The sequence below is a fragment of the Crocodylus porosus genome, unplaced genomic scaffold, assembly GCF_001723895.1.
Source record: "Crocodylus porosus isolate Cpor-Errol unplaced genomic scaffold, CroPor_comp1, whole genome shotgun sequence".
Lineage (NCBI taxonomy): Eukaryota > Metazoa > Chordata > Crocodylia > Crocodylidae > Crocodylus > Crocodylus porosus.
The window spans coordinates 141,676,313-141,693,880 of record NW_017728931.1 but is presented as its reverse complement, the minus strand read 5'-3'; the positions used below and the strand labels follow the sequence as shown (position 1 = coordinate 141,693,880).

Sequence of the window (17,568 nt, the reverse complement as noted above, 5' to 3'; positions counted from 1 at the left end):
CCCTCCCTACCCATAGGACTCATATACCCCCCACTGCCCCAGTGCAGCACCCACCAGTTAAAGCAGCCCCAGCGCTACACACACCTTCCCCAAAGCCGGCCAACAAGCTCAGCTCTGTTATTCCAGGCTGCAGTGCGCCCCAACCCCGAGACGCCTGCGACGCACCGACTATCCCAGCCCTGGGGTTTTGTGCTTTGCTCATCTAATTCGCTCCTGCTTCTCCATCATCCTGCTTCTGAAGTGGTTAAATGATCCTTAATCTCCCAACCCAAAGGGAGAAAGGAAACACGTCACGTGCTCCCTAGACCCAAACATATTGGCAATCCCACTTTCAAGGGCTTGGCTCTTTTGGTTGTCTATCTTTGCAAGCCCCAGCTACCCTGTGGCATCCTAGGAGGCCGGATCAGGGATGCAGAGAGCCAGCTGAGCCCTCCTTCGGTCATGCCAAAGCAGAAGTGACCTCCCGCTCCAAACTGGACAGACACTGACCTTCAGTCCCGGGGGTCCGGCCTGACCAGTGGGGCCTCTAAACCCAACTCCTGGTTCTCCCTATAAACAGAGAGAGGCAGTTAGCCACATTAGCCTGAAGTCAGGCCCCTGGTGCTTCCTGGACACCCCCAAGGGACCCCATAGGAAGGGGGACTATCTCTTGCCGTGGGTCACGACTATATTAAGGAACAGATGTTATTAAGATTGTTCATGTTTGCGCTTATGTTTTGTGATTGAAATGTTGTATTGTGATGTGGTAAACAGTGTTATTTAGGGTTCGACCTTGGTCACTGGTTAGCGTTCTCTGTGTAAATATTTATACATGATATTTAGTTTTATGTTTTATGTTATAACTTAATAAATTGTATATAGTTAAGAACTTTGGGCTTGGGCTAACTCTATGAAACTATAGAGGAAACTATATATGAAACTCTTGGGCTAAGTATGAAACTATAGAGGAAGGAGGGATCTGCTCGCAATTCTGGCATCCCTCTCAAAGCACCTCCTCCTGCCTACCCATCCCATCCGAATGAGAATAGGGCACATCCTAGGGTGTACCTGGGTTACAAACTAAATCAGAGATATATATAGCATAAGCTTTTGTGAGCCCAAGCTCGCTTCATCAGATGCTGTGAAAGGACATGCACAGAGCAGCATATAAACTGGGGAAAGTGGTTTGAATACAAAAGAAAGGAAGGAGGGGCAGTGCTGGGAGAGGCAAATAAGGAAGCAATAAAGGCATCAGAAAAACCAATGTAGGTAACGGGATAAGCCCCCATTTAAGCCATACTTAACACAATCCAACCTATGGATGATGTCTTGTTCCACAGCGCCCATTCAGGCTGGTTTTTAAAGTTTTGCTCCCCGCTAGCCCATCTCCTCCCTTTTGTATTCAAATCGTTCTCCACTTTGTGCATTGTCCTTGCACAGCACCTGGTGAAGTGAGATTCGGCTCCCAGACGCTTGTGCTATATATACCTCTGATTTAGTCTATAAGGCACATATCTAGCCTGTCTTCTCCCTACGGGGACAGGGAAGAGGAGATGAAGAGCAAACAGGAAGGCCCCACTCCTTCCACCATGGGCCCACTAAGATCAACCCAGGCACCTTGCTTTGCCTACAGTTCACGCTGAGGAGTATCACGAGGATGGGATCCACACAACCCACAGACCAAAATGGACAGAGGGGCGGATGCAAGGCCCCTGCATTGTGTTGATGGAGGACAGTTAGCTTTTGTGCTCGTGGCAGGACATAACTGCAAGGAGAAAATAAGCAGCTCTAGCTTGGTGAAAACCCAAGAGATGCCATTAGGTAACAGTCAATCTTTTAACGCATGCTGCATTGCCAAGCCAGGCACCTGGCATGCAGGTAGGGATGCATGGAGAAGGGCTAGGGGTAGGACAGCAACACATGAAGGCCAGACAGCGGCCTAAGCAGAAGAGTTGCTAACACGGGTACCAAAGTCATCTTTTACCTTTTGACCATTTTCACCTCTGCTTCCTTTGGTGCCCTAGAAAACAAAAAGAGAGCTAGGAAGCCTCTGCTTGCCCACAGGGAGAAGGACGTGGCCTGTATGGGGCCCTGGGTCAGGTCAGAGATTTCCATGCAGTCCACAAGCTGCACAGAGGATCTCTAGGTGACCGAGGATCTCTAGCTGGGGTTGAGGCACTTGCCTTTGAGGCACAAAGGGATGGTCATGGGCGAAAAGGGACAAGCTGCACGGACTGACCAATCCTTAGTCTTTATCTCAACTCTGGGCCACCCCTAAATGCTGGATACCCATACTCAGACTAAGAAACTTCTGCTCTTCCTCCAGATCCAGGCTCACCTTCTCTCCAGGCTCGCCCTGCTCCCCAGGCTCGCCCTGCAAACAAAAAGCACCAGGTCACACGGCCACCTGGTCCTCCCTCATCTCCTTCATTAGGAGCTCCCACATTACCAAGGCACTCATGGGTTGTGACCATTTAAAGGTGCAGTCCCACACAAGCCCCTTGGGGGCTCAGAATTTCTTCCCAAGACACTTGTGCAATGACACGTCCTTGACTGTAGCCGCAGACCCTGCCATCCTGGCTGCTTTGCCCACCCACCCACGGCCTGGATGCAAATGATGCAGAGACTCGTATCAGTCCATTTTCATGGACAAGAGACTCCGTGCATCAATTAAGAGCCTGGTCTGGGGCTGTCTATCACAAGGGATTGGTGGGACCTGCTGTGTGACCCCTACCTCCACTGCCTTGCCACCCCAGACCGTAATCTCTTGCAGTCTGCGGTCATCTGGCACACGATGCAAAGTCCGGCGCGTGCCTTGGAGAGTACAGCCGCCCTTTCTGCTAGCTCCTAGCCCTGACTGATAACCCCATCTGTCTTCCCTTGACGTCAATGCACATTTTAATATTTCCAAATAGCTTATCTGCTTAACAGCAGATTAAAAAGAGAACAGCGTCTTCTTGGGAGCACTTCAGTCATCAGGGCAACGACCACAGTCCATCCCACACGAGTCACACTGCCAGGCCCAATTTCCTGCTGCTCTAGTCCCCCCGCAGCCATTGCCACACTGGCAAAGTGAGCGTGACACATGACACATCTGTGTGACACATGACATGTCTGTGTCTGGGAGCATTTCACTCCTGCTTGGACCGTGTGAAAGGCACCAGGTGGTGGGGCATCTGGCTTGCTGTAGGAGCATATCGAGATGACCATTTTGGGGTCCAGTTCAATGGGCTTATGTAGCTCAAGACAGGCAGGAGTCAGGGAGACACCGGGTCTGTGGGGACGGGTGGGAACATCCATCATGAAGATGGGGAGTCGGGACAGAAGAGGAACCTGCCTAAGGAGGGGACTGAAGAGGAAGAGGAGTCCAACAGGTGACCAAGGGTGGCCTCAGGATGCAAAGTATTGATGGCCCCATGCAGAGAACTCACGTAACTTGTTGGGGAGTCCCGAACACCCTTCGCCCCTTTTTTGCTGTGCTCGGTGTGTCACTATATTCCTCCACAGATACTCTGATCCCAGACGCGGTTCAGTCTGAATCACAATGTTTGGCCCACGAGAGAAGCTGACTTGAAACGTCTATGAAACTATGTCTGCGAGGGGCATTTTTCAAGTGAGCCGACGTGCACGGGGCAGTGATCACACCCAACGCTGGGGAAGAGCCATGCTCGTAAGCCATGCCGCAGTTTCCCTGCTCCCTACTCAGTTGGCCAAAAAAGTATAACCTCAGAGAAATGGGTGCAAATACAGACATTTGAACCTGAACTGTAGAAAAGTCCTCCACACAAGGGCACAGGAGTCTAGACCTTGCCTCAAAGCCCGAGGATAGATTTGGAGGGGCCTGAGCTCTCACCACCCGGGAGTGAGGATGTCTGTGTATTTTCTGTGGGATGCAGCTGCTCTTGGCAACGTTGCTTGCCTGGCAATATCCCAGTAAACCAGGGTATAGTTTGGAGGAACTGGCTTCAGCTTCTCTTGCACTTCTCTTGCATAAAACTTGCTTATATGTCTCTTGTATAAAAGAAAGGCCCCAGAGTCGTGCTGGGTGTAACAGGCTGAGCCACCCACACAGTGCACAGGCAGCCCCGGCAGAGCCAAGAAGGAAACCATTATCCCACTATGCAAGAAGTAGCATAGTGGGATGGAGGGCAGCTCTTCCCCCGGTCCCGGGGTTGCCCTTGTTGCAAGGGCAGCCTCGTGCACTCCACCCCCTTGCTGCACCCGCAGTGTGGGCAGCCTGACTCCCTCCTCCCATCGCAGCAGCCCTTTCCCTCCAGTTACAGTGCAGACACCCCAGCCTAGCCCCCCATGCAGCACGGCCCCATCCACAGGAGCAGGAAGCAGAAGCCGGAAGATCCCAGAGAGCCTGGCTGCTGTGGCAGGAGCAAGGCAGTGGCAGCCTGGGAGTCACACACCAGCTCTTTGGGTCCCATACCTCAAAAAGGACATAAAAAAGGTCCAGAGAAGATGGGCAACACAGATCATTAGTGGCACGGAGGGGCTTCCACATGAGAAGAGAGTACAGGGGCCAGGCCTATTCAGTTTACAAAAGGGATGCTTGAGGGGGAGCATGAGAAAGGTTTACAACATACTAAATGGTGAAGAGGACGTCACTAGGGATTTATTATTGACTGTCTCTCTCGATACAAGAACTAGGGGTTGCAAAATGCAATGACTAGGTTGGGAGTGTATAACTACCACAAGGACGTTCTTTTGCACGCAGCGTGGAATTAAAGTACAGGCTGGGGACCGACTCGCTGAGCAGACACGTTGGAGGATTGGGCCAAAGTAAATCTCATGCAGTTCAACAAGGACAAGTGTAAAGCCCTGCACTTAGGACAGAGCAATCCCATGCACTGGTGCAGGCTGGGGGACGATGGGCTGGGCAGCAGCTCTGCAGAAAAGGACCTGGGGGGACAGTGGACAAGAAGATGGACATGAGTCGAAAGTGTGCCCTTGTTGCAAGGAGGCTACCGGCATCCTGGGCTGCACTGGTAGGAGCGTTGTCAGCAGATCAAGGGAAGTGATTCTTCCCCTCCATTCAGCACTGGTGAGGCCACATCTGGACTCCTGTGTCCAGCTGTGGGCCCCCCACTAGAGAAAGGATGTGGAGAAATTGGAGGGAGTCCAGTGGAGAGCAACATAAATGGTTTGGGGGCTGGAGGACATGACTTGTGAAGAGAGGCCAAGGGAACTGGGTTTATTTAGTCTCGACAAGAGCAGGCCGAGGCAGGACTGAATAGCAGCCTTCATCTCGCTGCAGAGGGGCTGTGAAGAGGATGGAGCTGGACCGTTCTCAGTGGGGGGCAGATCAAAGCCCTGGCTGGGATGATGTAGTTGGGGCTGGTCCTGCTTTGAGCAGGGGGTTGGACTAGATGTGACCTCCTGAGCTCCCAGCCAACCCCCATTGTCTATGATTTTATGACTCTGAAGTGTGAAACTCATTGCCAGCCGATGTTGAGAGTCTAACCAGGTTCAAAAAAGTATTGGACATATTTTTGGAGGAAAGGGATATCAATAGCTATTGGCATGGGAGTGAGGGAGACAGCCTCTGAATGAGAACTTCCTAGGCCTTAAATGCTGGGGGCTGCAAGGGAAAGAAAGAGTCGGAAAAACCCTGGTCACATCCAGGTCACTCTCCCTTTCAGTGTGACACAGGGGACTGGGCAAGATGAGCCTGTGGCCTGACCCAGCAAATGGCAGTTCTCATTCTTGCGGGTACGGAGGCTGTATTCAGCCCAGGGAGCACTAGTTCAACGGCCCTGATATAAATGATCCTAGATACTGTTTCATATGGATGATCTCATTACATCCATTATTAAATTAGTCACCTATCATCACCTATGACTTTCCTATCCTCTCCTACCTCCCAGGGGAGAGCTGCAACCCCTGAGCAACAGCAGTTCTCGGGCTCTGGTTCTGACTAGCAGTGCCATCTGGGTTGAAACTGGACCTTATGTTTTGGCAAAAAAAGAAGTTCAGTTTTAGGAAAACCACATTTTGGGATGAGAAGCCATCTCATCAATACATTCCCCATCAGTTTTAATCCTGCAACCCCCCCACAAAGAATATACATATTTCTGGGCCCCCCCCAAGAAGCACCTTGCTCTTGTGACAATCAGAGCCCCATTTATTCATCCCTGACTTTACCTGCCGCTGGTGGCTGAATTAGCCGCTGGCATCAGATAAGCAGACCCACCTCTCATGGTATCTGGTACTCAGGCCAGAACAGATCACCTGTAGCATATATTCTTGTCAAAAAAACCCTGAACCACACAATACAAAGCATAGAGTGAAAACTACCTTTTCTCCTTTGTCACCGCGGGCTCCAGGAGACCCCTCTTCTCCCTGTTGAAAGAAAAATGGCAAGGCTGTTCCTTTACCAACAAGAGCCCTCTATTAGTACCTGGATGCCATGGCGATGGGCACAGGGATGGCAGGGTAAATCGGTGGTTCACACAGGAAAGAAAGAGGCTTGCTTGTGTTTCCACATGGGAAGGACAGCTACAGGACGTTTTTCTTGTGGACATTTTGCTGAGAAATTTCCTTGGAAACATTTAATTATATAGGCTGGATTTCAAATGCTGACCAATGTGGCAAAAACACCTAGAACAGGCGGGCAATTATTTTGGGCGGAGGGCCATCGAGGGTAAACCATTGAGGGCTGCATGACAGGCAGCCAGGGGCAGATAAATATTAATTTTCTAAATTTTTTAGGGGCCCCGTGGGCCAGATAGAAAGGCCTAGCAGGCTGCATCCGGCCCCCGGGCCGCATCTTGCCCACCCCTGACCTAGAGGGTTTCCATTGGGAAACAAGGCCACGCTGCCTCCTCGGAGCTGGAGGTTGAGTTTCTCCCATTAGCAATAGGCTGGACCACCAGGTGAGACCATGTCTCCTAAGGTTTGAGGGGTGAGCGCTAATTGGCCCTGATTGGCTGCTGTTCTCCAGGAGGTTGGGCTACAGGAAGAACAGCCAATAAGAGGCGGGGTTTCCCCAGGCAGAACAGAAACCAGAGGAAGTTTCTGGAGCTTCCTATGCTGACCTCAGTGTGGGAATGACCCCGGCAAAACAGCATTGCTCATGATGGAGCGGGGAGAAGAAGATCAAGGGTCAAAGATCTTGTGTGCTTCTGCTAAGAAATATCTCTGGTCACATTTGTCCACAGCTTCAGTTGGGACATCTGGAAGCTACCGTAATATAAACAGTTAACAGGAAAGAAAATCAATACCCATAATTATTTGTCAGGATGCATCCTCTCCCAATTTGCAGGGCCGTGTGGAAATGAGCCAATTGGCTGGCAATGATTTGGGATCTTAAAAGAGGTTTCATTTCTATTTAAAATACAGACTTTCCCATTTGGATTCTGAATCAGATATAATGCACCAAAGGTAATGCCTAAACGACAATCAGCTATAGATAAAAGCACCCAAAAAACCCCACTCAAATGCCTGATCGATCCAGACATTGGGTGAACCAGGTCCAGCTAATCTGATGCCTCTTTTGGGCATGGGCTGGGCTCGGCGTGGGGGCACATGGAGTTTAATGTGCCATTTTTTGTGGGGGCGGTTTATGCCTGTAAGCACTGCAGCCAAAATGTCTCGCACCTTTTGGCCTTGGAATGGCAAATCCACCGTGTCTGACTCCTGCTTCTGCAAGAAAAAAAAATAGATGCACATGAATAAACAGTGAGAGTCAGGAGTTTTCAGAGTAAACATCTGAAAAAACAACTGTGCCTGATACCCATAGTTATAGTAACGGGACCCCAGCAACATGCAGGGCGTGTCTACACGTGCATTTATGCCAATTTAAATTTGCTGCACAGTAAGTTACTGCGCAGTAAGCAGGAACAGGCTGGTGTCTACACATGCAGGCATTAAACAGCATTAACTTTGTGTGTTGACTGACTTGGGACTAAAGTTAGGCCCAAGTCAGTCCACAGACAGTGTTACTGCACAGTGAGGCATCTACATGTGCTGTTACTGTGCAGTAACTAATCAAGCGTAAATGTGATACCTGCATGATGCAATTTACACTCAAATTTACACTCAAATCAGCTTAAGTCGCCATATTTGCGCAGTTTGGGAATGCACGTGTAGATGCACACCCATACTGCGCAGTAATTTCAGTTACTGCGCAATAAATATGCACATGTAGACACTCCCAAATAATATTACCTTGATCCTCCTTGTGCCTCCAACTCCTGGATACATCTTGAATTAAAAATAAAAGAAAATGGTTTTCAGAAGTGGGGATACAATGATATCCTGAGATTTCAGAGACGGTGGATCCATGAGTCATGGAAAAGAGCTGTCTGAACCTGGAGGCAAGCTACACCCCCCATGATCAGTGCTATCCCTTTTCCCAGGCCACGGTACTCCTTATGTTCCTTATGTGTACACAGTCCTTATGTTTACCATGTTTCACATTTCTAGACTGTATCAGCATTCGAACAGGTATACACAATTTGACATGTATGTATATGTATGTGTATATGCATATGTATTTTCCAAACACATCCCACACACCATCCCCTCTGCAGATTAAGTTATTTTCATCCATCAGTGATTCCCATATTTACTTGCATGTCACATATAACCTTTCCCAAAAATAAGCCTTCCAAAATTGTAGTGCATGTCTTAGGCAGAGAAGCTGATTTTCTGCCCAGAACAGCAGGTCTGGATTTTCTATTCAGGCTGCACTGAGAGCACCAATTGATTTTATGGCTTACTAAATAATCTATTTGATTCCTCCTAATTGCACTTCACTCAATGGATGTTAACGGCCCACACTCCTTTTTAATGTTCTGGATATTCTACTCATCAAGCTATCTTTTCTATGGCAACTGTGCTGAAGAATTTGCAGATTAGCTACTCCTGTGCCCCTCTCCTGTGTCACATCTCTGCAGACTATTCTTAGCTCTTTTCAAAATCCTAGACCCTTCCATGATGTCCCTTCTTCAGCAGCAGCTACAATTTCAGCTTTTGGCTGAACAGCTAGCAACTGCCAATTCACCTGTGAAAGGTTAAAACTGTAGCTTTTGGTGAAGCAGGAAAAGGAAGGTAAGTGAGTGGAAGATTAGGCTCTGTTCCTCCTTTATATGGTCATAAATCTGGAAAAATCTTCACCTTCCCCACTCCCCTCTTGATTCTGCCTTCCCAAAAGCAAGGGCTTGTGTTATTTGAGGGCATACAGTATGTGCAAAATTACGGTAAGGCTGGTTTCCCTTACTGCATTCTTCAGGCTTGTTCTCTGCCCTGGCTCAACTCTCTTGAGCACAATACTCAGCTCTGCCTAGGGATACTGCGTTACGTGCAACCAATGCCAGAAATATTAGTGAGAAAAAGGGAAACTTTTCACATTCACTGCCAGTGTTCTACCACATTTTCAGGGAAAGAAGGCAGGGCAGGGTGGCACTTAGAGAGTAACTGGTTCAGAGAGGCATGAGCTTTTGTAGGCAACAACCTACTTCAACAGATGGGTGTGGAAGCAGTGAGTGCTGTTGCCCAATGTCCATCTGCTAAGCACAGTTTTTGCATACTCCAGAGTTCAGACAACACTCACCACATCTCCAGCTGTGGATTTCCAACCTCCTGGGACACCAGGTGAGTGGATCTGCAGGAAGCCAACAAGGAGCTATTATTACTTCCCTTCCAGGTCATATGGACTGCTTCGTTTTCATGCATGCTGGACAAAGATGGTGGGTCCTTACCATTTGCCTTGGGCTCTCAGCCCTTCTTCTAACTCTAGCATGCCTTGTAAGCTCAGTGCCATCAGCTGGATCTGCCTTTTCCTCCTTGAAGGGAAACAGCATCTATTAAAGCACCCAGACTCATTAAGTCTCATCATTATTTTACATCATGCCAGGACTTTTTGTTTCTTCAAAAGAGACAAAAACATTGCACTTTTAGCAGCAGTTGCTTGAGCATCAATGAATTTTCCAGGAAGAATACACCTCCTGCACTGCTGAAGATACGTCCAAGAAGAACCAAGTCTACTGGCCATTATACTGCATGCAGGTTGCAGTAATCTACTCTGGTGATCAGCAACCAGGAGTGTCCAGGTAGAGTATACCTGCTGGGGTGCTCGGTAACCTAATGTATTCCAGTGAAATGCATCTGCCCACAGCGATGTAGACTACGTCCTGTTCAGGAGGTCTATAGAGTGGACCACAGATCTATGGAGCACCCAGGGCTGTATCCTGGATTTTGGTGCTCAATAGTAAGGTGGCTTTGCGCCTGCTCGTTCTCTGGTCATCATGTGCACCTATGCAAAATGCACCTATGCATTTTGATCTGGCAGCATTTTGCACTCACTTCACACAGCATATATAGCTATACCAGATAAATGCCAGTGAAGCGGGATGCCCAGGGACCCCTGGCTTTTGGAGGGCTTCAGCCCTTGGCCTGTTTTAGACGGTATCTATTGCATGCATTCCACCTCCTAAAGCAGCATATTAACCAGGGTGGTAGGAAACCACAAGGAGTGATAAAAAGGCCTCCATTCTTTGTCTCCTTGCCGTTTGAGTGGTACCTTGCATTTTCTGCCGGCGTGAAAAAAACACCTGTGCTGCTGCACAGTCTCAGAAACCAGCAAATCTGGCACCCCACAAAGGTACAGAGGCTGCTTTATTCATGCTTTATTGCTAGCTGGGGGCAAGCCAGAGCTTGCAGCCCTGCAGCAATGGTGGCATAAAGACACAGGATGAGACCAGAAAAGGATAGAGGGGAAAAAAGAACAGAGCGAGAGAGGAAAGGGAAGAGAAGCTAGAGGAAATGGGGTTCTGGACAGGGCCCAAAATGAACCAAAAAAGGAGAGAAGCAGAGGTGAAGGAAGCAGAAAGGACTGTGGAAAACAGGGGTGAACAAAGAAAGCTAAGCAGGAGACAAATAACTTGGGGTTTGTCTAGGTTTGACCCAGGAGAAGCATCAGCTCCTACCACCCCGAATTCAGCTGGGTAAGCTCGATTGGCCAAGCTCTTACCCACATCTGCTGCAGGCCTGGACAGGGCATTGCTAACAGCAAGGTACAGGTCTCCAATCCTCTCCAGCCACAGCTTTTCCTTTGACTAGTACTGCAACCCAGCCCCACCCAGTTCAGTGCTCAGTGCCCTGCGGTGGGCGCTGGGCAACACACGGGCACTGCTGAGCCTGAATTTTAAGTTGGGAGCATAGACTCACAGACACAGAAGGCTGGAAGGGGCTTTGGGAGGTCACAACTAGTCCAAGCCTCTCCTCAAGTTAGGATCAGTCCTGTCTAAACCATCCCAGAAAACCTGCACCTAATACCTTTTTACGACCAGAAGTCCACCGCCTCCCTCCATAATCCACCCCAGCACATAATCCCTCTCATAGTCAGAAAGTTCTTCCTAGTATCCAACCTAAATCAACCTTATTTCAATTTACACATATTATTTCTTGCCTTGTCCTCTGTGAACACAGAATAGTTGATCGTCATGGTCTTTATGACCACCCTTTGGGTGTCTGAAGACTATTAGAAAATCCCCCCTCCATTTTCTCTTTCCTGGAGTAAATAGCTTCAGTTCTTCCAGCCTTTCGGCACGTACCATCTTTTCTAAAGGTCTGGTCATTTTGCTGCTGTCTCTCGGACTCTTTTCTAGCTTGTCCACCAACTTGCAGCACGGTGCCTGCAATCAGACACAGGACTCACTCTCGCAAGAGAGGCCTCCGAACAGAGTGCAAGCCTCACCTAGCTTGACTCGCATACAATGCTCCTGTTAATACAACCAAATATACTCTTGGCATTTTTTTACAACCAGAGTACACTGTTGGCTCATATTCAGCTTGAAGTCCACTGTAACCCCCAGGTCCATTCCTGCAATATTGCAGCCTAGCCATTCATTCCCCTGTCTCTATGCGCTTGATCCCTCCTGAATGCAGGACTTCGACGTTGTTCCCCGTGCCTTTCATCCTATTTGTTTCAGATTGCTTTGCCAGTTTGTCAAGGTCTTCCTAAAGTGTCTGCTAAAGTGTTTGCTTTCCCACAGAAGTTGGTATCACCCATATTACTAAGCATACACCCCACTGAAACCTCCAAGTCACTAATGGAAATATTGACCAGTACTAGACCAAGAGCAAGTCCATGGGGGGCTCCACTTAATACTTCCTCCAAGCCTGAGATTGAGCCATTGATAACTATTCTTTCAGCAGGATGAGCCAACCTGTTCCATATGGACCTTACAGTCATTTCATCTAGAAAATATTCCCTTAACTCAGCAATGAGAATGATGTGAGACAGTGCTAATAACGACTGAAGTCAAAGCGTATCACATCCACTGCTCCCTCCCCATCCCCAAGGTCTGCCACCTTGTCATAGAAGGAAATTCAGCTTTTTAGGCATAATTTTTTTCCTTTCCCTTGGCTGGCTTCTTTGCCATCCGTACCAAAAAATGGTGCCCCATATAGTGTAAGAACCTGCAGGGCTCTCTGTGCACTGCTGCGTAACCTTCCCAACAGATATGGGGTGCGTCTACATGAGATGTTTACTGCGCAGTAGCCTACTAACACTGCACAGTAGCATGCCAGGCAAAACTTGTGCTAATACATTACCGCGCAGTGTTATTAAGCTACTGCATAGCAGGTGTCACGAAAAAACCATGCACCAGAGCGACTGCACGGTAGAGCAAGTTACTGAGCATTGAATTGGTACTTGGTTAACCAAGTACTACACTTAATGTGCAGTAACTAGGGTGCATTAATGAACGTGTAGACGCGCCCATAGTGACTGAAGTTACCCGTAAGCACCAAGTCCCATGATTTGGATGTTTCAGAGAGTTGTTGTAAAAAGTCCTTCTTGCCTGCCTCTTCCTGCCTTGGCGGTTTATAGCAGATGCTCACCACGACATCACCTTTGCCATTTTCCTTTTATGCTTTAACCCCAGCATTTCCAGCAGGTCAGTCTTCTGCCTGTCCTTCCTGAGCAAGGCATACTTATCTACCCCAATAGTCCAGTCATGTCACCTGTCCCACCAAGCCTCAGTGATCCCAGCTGACTCATAAACAGGTCTGCATACTAGGACTTCCTGACTATCTCCCACACTTCTTGCATTAATGTAAAGGCATTTTGGATGACTGGCTGATTGCTATACTTATTTCCCCTTTATGACCTTGCTAAAAGTTCCCATGTCTCCTACTCCTTTTCCTAGGCCTTTACTCAGGTTGGCCAGCTATTAACTTACCTTCAGTTTCCTGTCTCCATCACATGAATCTAACTGAAAGCTTTTCTACCAGCCCTCCAGTTGCTATGTGTGGTCCAGGCACCACTAAGAGAAGACAGAGGGACACCGTAGAGTGGGCATGGACATATTTCCCACTACTGGGGAAGTTTGTCCTGACTTTCAGAGGTCTCCCAGCTCAGGTCTTCTTCTAATACCATGCCTGGAAGTGGATTTTTAGCAGCAGTAACAGACACTGGGGGTGCATCTACATATGCAATTAATGCTATTTGACTTTACTGTGCAGACAAAAAATTTACTGTGCAGTAAACTAATTTACTGCACAGTAACCACCGGCACATGTAGACAGTGATACTTTCCTGTGCAGTAAATTAGTCTACTGCACAGTAAAGAGTCTCATATAGACATGATCTGAGAAAACTTCTTCTTAAACTTTAAGTCTCCTGTCTCTGAGCCAGGAGACCCATCTCTGCCAGTCAAGGCAGAGCTCATGGTCCTCTGTCCCTGGTCCAGTCATCACTAGAGGGGGAAGGAAGGTTTTCTTACTACTTTGTGCCAGTTGAGATGGTGGCTTTCTGAGGTGGAAACCTAGAACTGGTGTTGTCTACCCTCCTTCATCCCCTGCCCTACTCTCTCTCAAGTTCAAAACCATTTGAGGGAATAGTCCAAAACTTCATGGGAAAAAAAAAAATCTGCTTTACTCCCTGGAGGTTTCTAGCAAGGGCAAAACCTTTCAGCCCTGGAGGTGAATGTTGTAGAAAGTTATGAGAATGGTAAAAGACAAGCTACTTTACAAGCTGAACTTGAGTAGGCACTGCTCAAACTGTCTAGATCCATGGTTCTCAAACTTTTTTTTTGCGTGGACCACTTGAAAACAGCTGAGGATCAACTTTTTCTGTTCAATAAATCAAAGCACACAACTCATATTTCAATATCAGGAGTCTTACCTTACAAGTACAGATATGCTCAGTTGTTCTGCAGACTTCCTGCGGACACATGAATGAAGCTCACTGACCGGCAGTGGTCCACGGATCTCATTTCGAGAACCTCTGCTCTAGATTGTTGTAAGTGAAGTTTAAAAATAAGGGGCTGGATAACAAGGGCTGTATGCTCTTCAGGGTAGGGGCCATCTTTGTTATCTGCATTTGCACAGCACCAAGCACAGTGGGATTCCAGTCCATGACAGTGGCTCTAACTACAGTGCCCGGTGCTAACTTCAGTCTGCAAGGTCCAAGCCAAAGTGAGTTGAGCCCAGCCCTGGATCCCTGGGGACTAAAATCTGTTCTATCTTATGGAGAGGGGGATGGGGAAGAAGCTATACAAGGGAAAGTAGAAGGGACATCTTACCTTCATACTTTGGAGCAGTGTGTCGGCTGCTTCAGAAGAACCACTGGCCAAGGCATGGGCATGCTGCATAGCCTCATGCAATCTGGGAGAGGCCTCAGATGTCACATTGCCCCGTTCTCTATATGGAGGCCAACTGCTTGGACCAACTTAACTCACCTCGTCATACAATTTCATTGGGTTCTCAAGTCCACGACTAAGAAAACTGTCTGCCAGCAAGCAATTATACCAGTGGAACTGAATGTTTGGACTATTATTGGCTATTTCCATCAAGGGCCTCATGAACCTTTTAATGGACATTCACCCTGATTGCAGCCGATGCCAAAGAGAGAACAACTAGCTATATTTATCTCCGTGCATGCCCCTCGAGTACTTACACAGGTATTTAACCCTAGATGCCAGGGCTTCAAAACATCTGTGGCACACATACAGAGAAGACTGCCATGGTATCCTGCCTTCATTTTAGACATATTGCTCCCACTGAGGCCAACTGGATTGGATTGTGCTTGGGGGATTTCAGGGGGGTTCCCTTTGGCCATAAGAAGGATAGGCCCTTTTTATAGACCCACCAGCAACTCATGAGAAATAGTCCATTTGTAACATAATCCTGCCTTGATTGGCACCAGGGTCATTTGCATGAAAATAAGCTATTTATGATCAAGCCATTTATCTTCTCCCCCCTTGTTATTTCTCACTTGAAGGAATTCAATAACAAGCATTTGGAGGAAGAAGCCATTAATTACTGCCTACCAGCACTGATATGGTCCTGACAATCCATAAGCTTTTCTATAGATCCACCAAGTTGAAGCCCAGGAGGGACACTTAGATCAAGCAGTCTGAGTTTCTGACCATCGCCGGCTATTAAATCTCACCTAATTACCTCAGTATTGATTCGAAAACCTTATGTTTGATTAAAGCACGTCGTCCAAAAAGACTTTCTGTCTTGATCTGTTGGCTACACGAGATGGTGAAGTCACCGATTTTCTTGGCGGTCGGTTCCATTGGCTAATCATCCCAATTAAAAAAACTGAACCTCATGTCTCATTGGATATGTCTAGCTCCAGTTTCCAGCTGTTGGTGTTTCTCAGCTACATTCAAGAACCCTTCAGCAACTGATGCTTTCTCCTGGCAAAATCATTTCTATGCTGTAATCAAGCCACCCCTCAATCTTCTTTATGTTAAGTTAAATAGATTGAGCTCTTCTGTCCTCCTAAAACATTCTTACTCAAGCTTCGGGCACTTTTCATCCCCTTTCTAATTTTTCTACATCCTTTTAGAGAATACAGATGGCAGAACAGCTCTCATTGTGCCAATGCCAGCCTCACCCATGATGCTTACAGGCAAAAATCACCTTTCCCCAACTTCTGCTCCCCTGTTTATACACCCAAGGATTGCCCTAGTTGTACCTGCCACAGCATCATGCTAACCACCCATGTTCAGGAGCTGCTATGACCCCTCAATCCTTTTCAGACTCACTGCTAGGGCAGCCATCACGGTAGAAGCTAAGTTAATCAATATAATTAGTGACACTGCTCTGGGAGGTAGGTAAATATGCACTATACCCATTGAGAACCAGTGAATTATAGGGCTGGAAGGGATCTCAAGAAGTCACCTAGTCCGTTCCTCTCCTTTCAGGCAGGATTAAATCTACTTAGACTAGGGGTGCCAAATAGATGGTCCCACTGCTTCCCTTGGATGTGAATAGACCTACCTGGACACAACAGAGCAGCTTTCCCCGACGGCAGGCCCGCTGCGCATGCATGCAGTTTAAAAGGGCCCACCAAACAGCAAAAAAGCCCCAGTTAGGCTCCGGAGCAGCAAGAGACGCACGAGTGAAAGCCCGCCATGCCCCTGCTCCCCTGAAGCCCCCCAGACGCCCCCAGCAGCCGTGAAGCCCCCCGCCGACCCCCAGCACAGCCAGAGGCAAGCGGGGCCGTGGTGGGACAAGGTTAACCCCTCTCTGAGAGGAGCTGGGCTGGGTCAAGCCCCGCCCAGGCCCCTACTTGGCCCAGCCCCCAGGGAGCCACACGACCGGAGCCGCGCGAACAGGCTGTGCAACAGGCGCGCTTGCCTCCTGGTGCGTGAGTTAGCATGAAGTTCACGCAGGACGGTGCGTGGGAGGGCCCAAGACCCTGCCTGCAAACCCCCCAGGGTAGACAGTCCCAGCCGCAGCCAGCCTACGAGAGGCATGACACGGATGGGCACGCGCCGCACCCCTCGAGTCTCCTCGGGCTCTGCGGCCCCCCCATCGGGCACCTCAGAAACGGCCACCCAGACAGAGCCCGTGGTCCCGGGCTCCACGCAGACGGGGCCCCTGGCTCTTGGCCACGGGGGCTGCCTGTCCCTTTTCTAGGATCTGGGGCCCGGGAGCATGGCCACCTCCCCGTGCGGGGTCTGCTCCCTACTGGGGTCTCTGGTGCGCCAGCGGGAGGAGCTCCAGGCCGCAGTCCAGAGTCTGCGTGCCATCAGGGACTGTGAGCAGATTGACTCCTACTGCCAGGCCCTTCCCCACGGGAGCCGGAGGGTAGACCGCCGTCTCCCTCCAGGACAAAGGAGGACTCTGGGACCTCCCGCTCTGTCCAGTCTGTCCAGGCAGGGGCATGGACCAAGGTGGTCAAGGGCCCCAGGGCCCACTGCACCAAGGCCCCTGCCCCGCCAGAGCTTAGCAACAGCTACGCACCTCTTGCAGGCCCGGCAGAGCTGGCGGAGTTGCCGGCTCCCGTAGCGAACACGGGCTCAACTGCAGCTACCGCCCCGCTCTGCCCACGACCAGACGTAAGTGTTTGTTGTGGGAGACACCACCCTGAGGGGACTGAGGGGCAATCTGCCGCCCCAACCCCTTAGCCCAGGAAGTCTGCTGCTTCCCGGGGGCCCGCATCCGAGACATTGTGGAGAAGATCCCAAAGCTCCTCCGGCCCACGGACCCCTACCCCATGCTCCTCATTCACGTGGGCAGCAATGACACGGCTCGGAGCACCCCCAGCCAGGTCATGAGGCGCTACAGGGAGTTGGGAGCGGGGCTTAGGGGTCTGGGAGCCCAGGTGGTGTTTTC

General features: G+C 49.3%; 1 protein-coding gene across 1 annotated transcript in view; it reads right to left on the bottom strand.

The window, feature by feature from the left end:
* Positions 1-17,568, bottom strand: part of LOC109315843 (collagen alpha-1(VII) chain-like) — a 210,158-nt gene that overhangs the window by 63,603 nt on the left and 128,987 nt on the right. Inside the window, 11 exon segments of the mRNA XM_019543782.1 lie at positions 490-549; positions 1,964-1,999; positions 2,318-2,353; positions 6,283-6,327; positions 7,585-7,629; positions 8,155-8,190; positions 9,542-9,592; positions 9,690-9,773; positions 14,120-14,166; positions 14,169-14,226; positions 14,520-14,582. Of these exon segments, the coding sequence (XP_019399327.1) occupies positions 490-549; positions 1,964-1,999; positions 2,318-2,353; positions 6,283-6,327; positions 7,585-7,629; positions 8,155-8,190; positions 9,542-9,592; positions 9,690-9,773; positions 14,120-14,166; positions 14,169-14,226; positions 14,520-14,582 (561 nt within the window).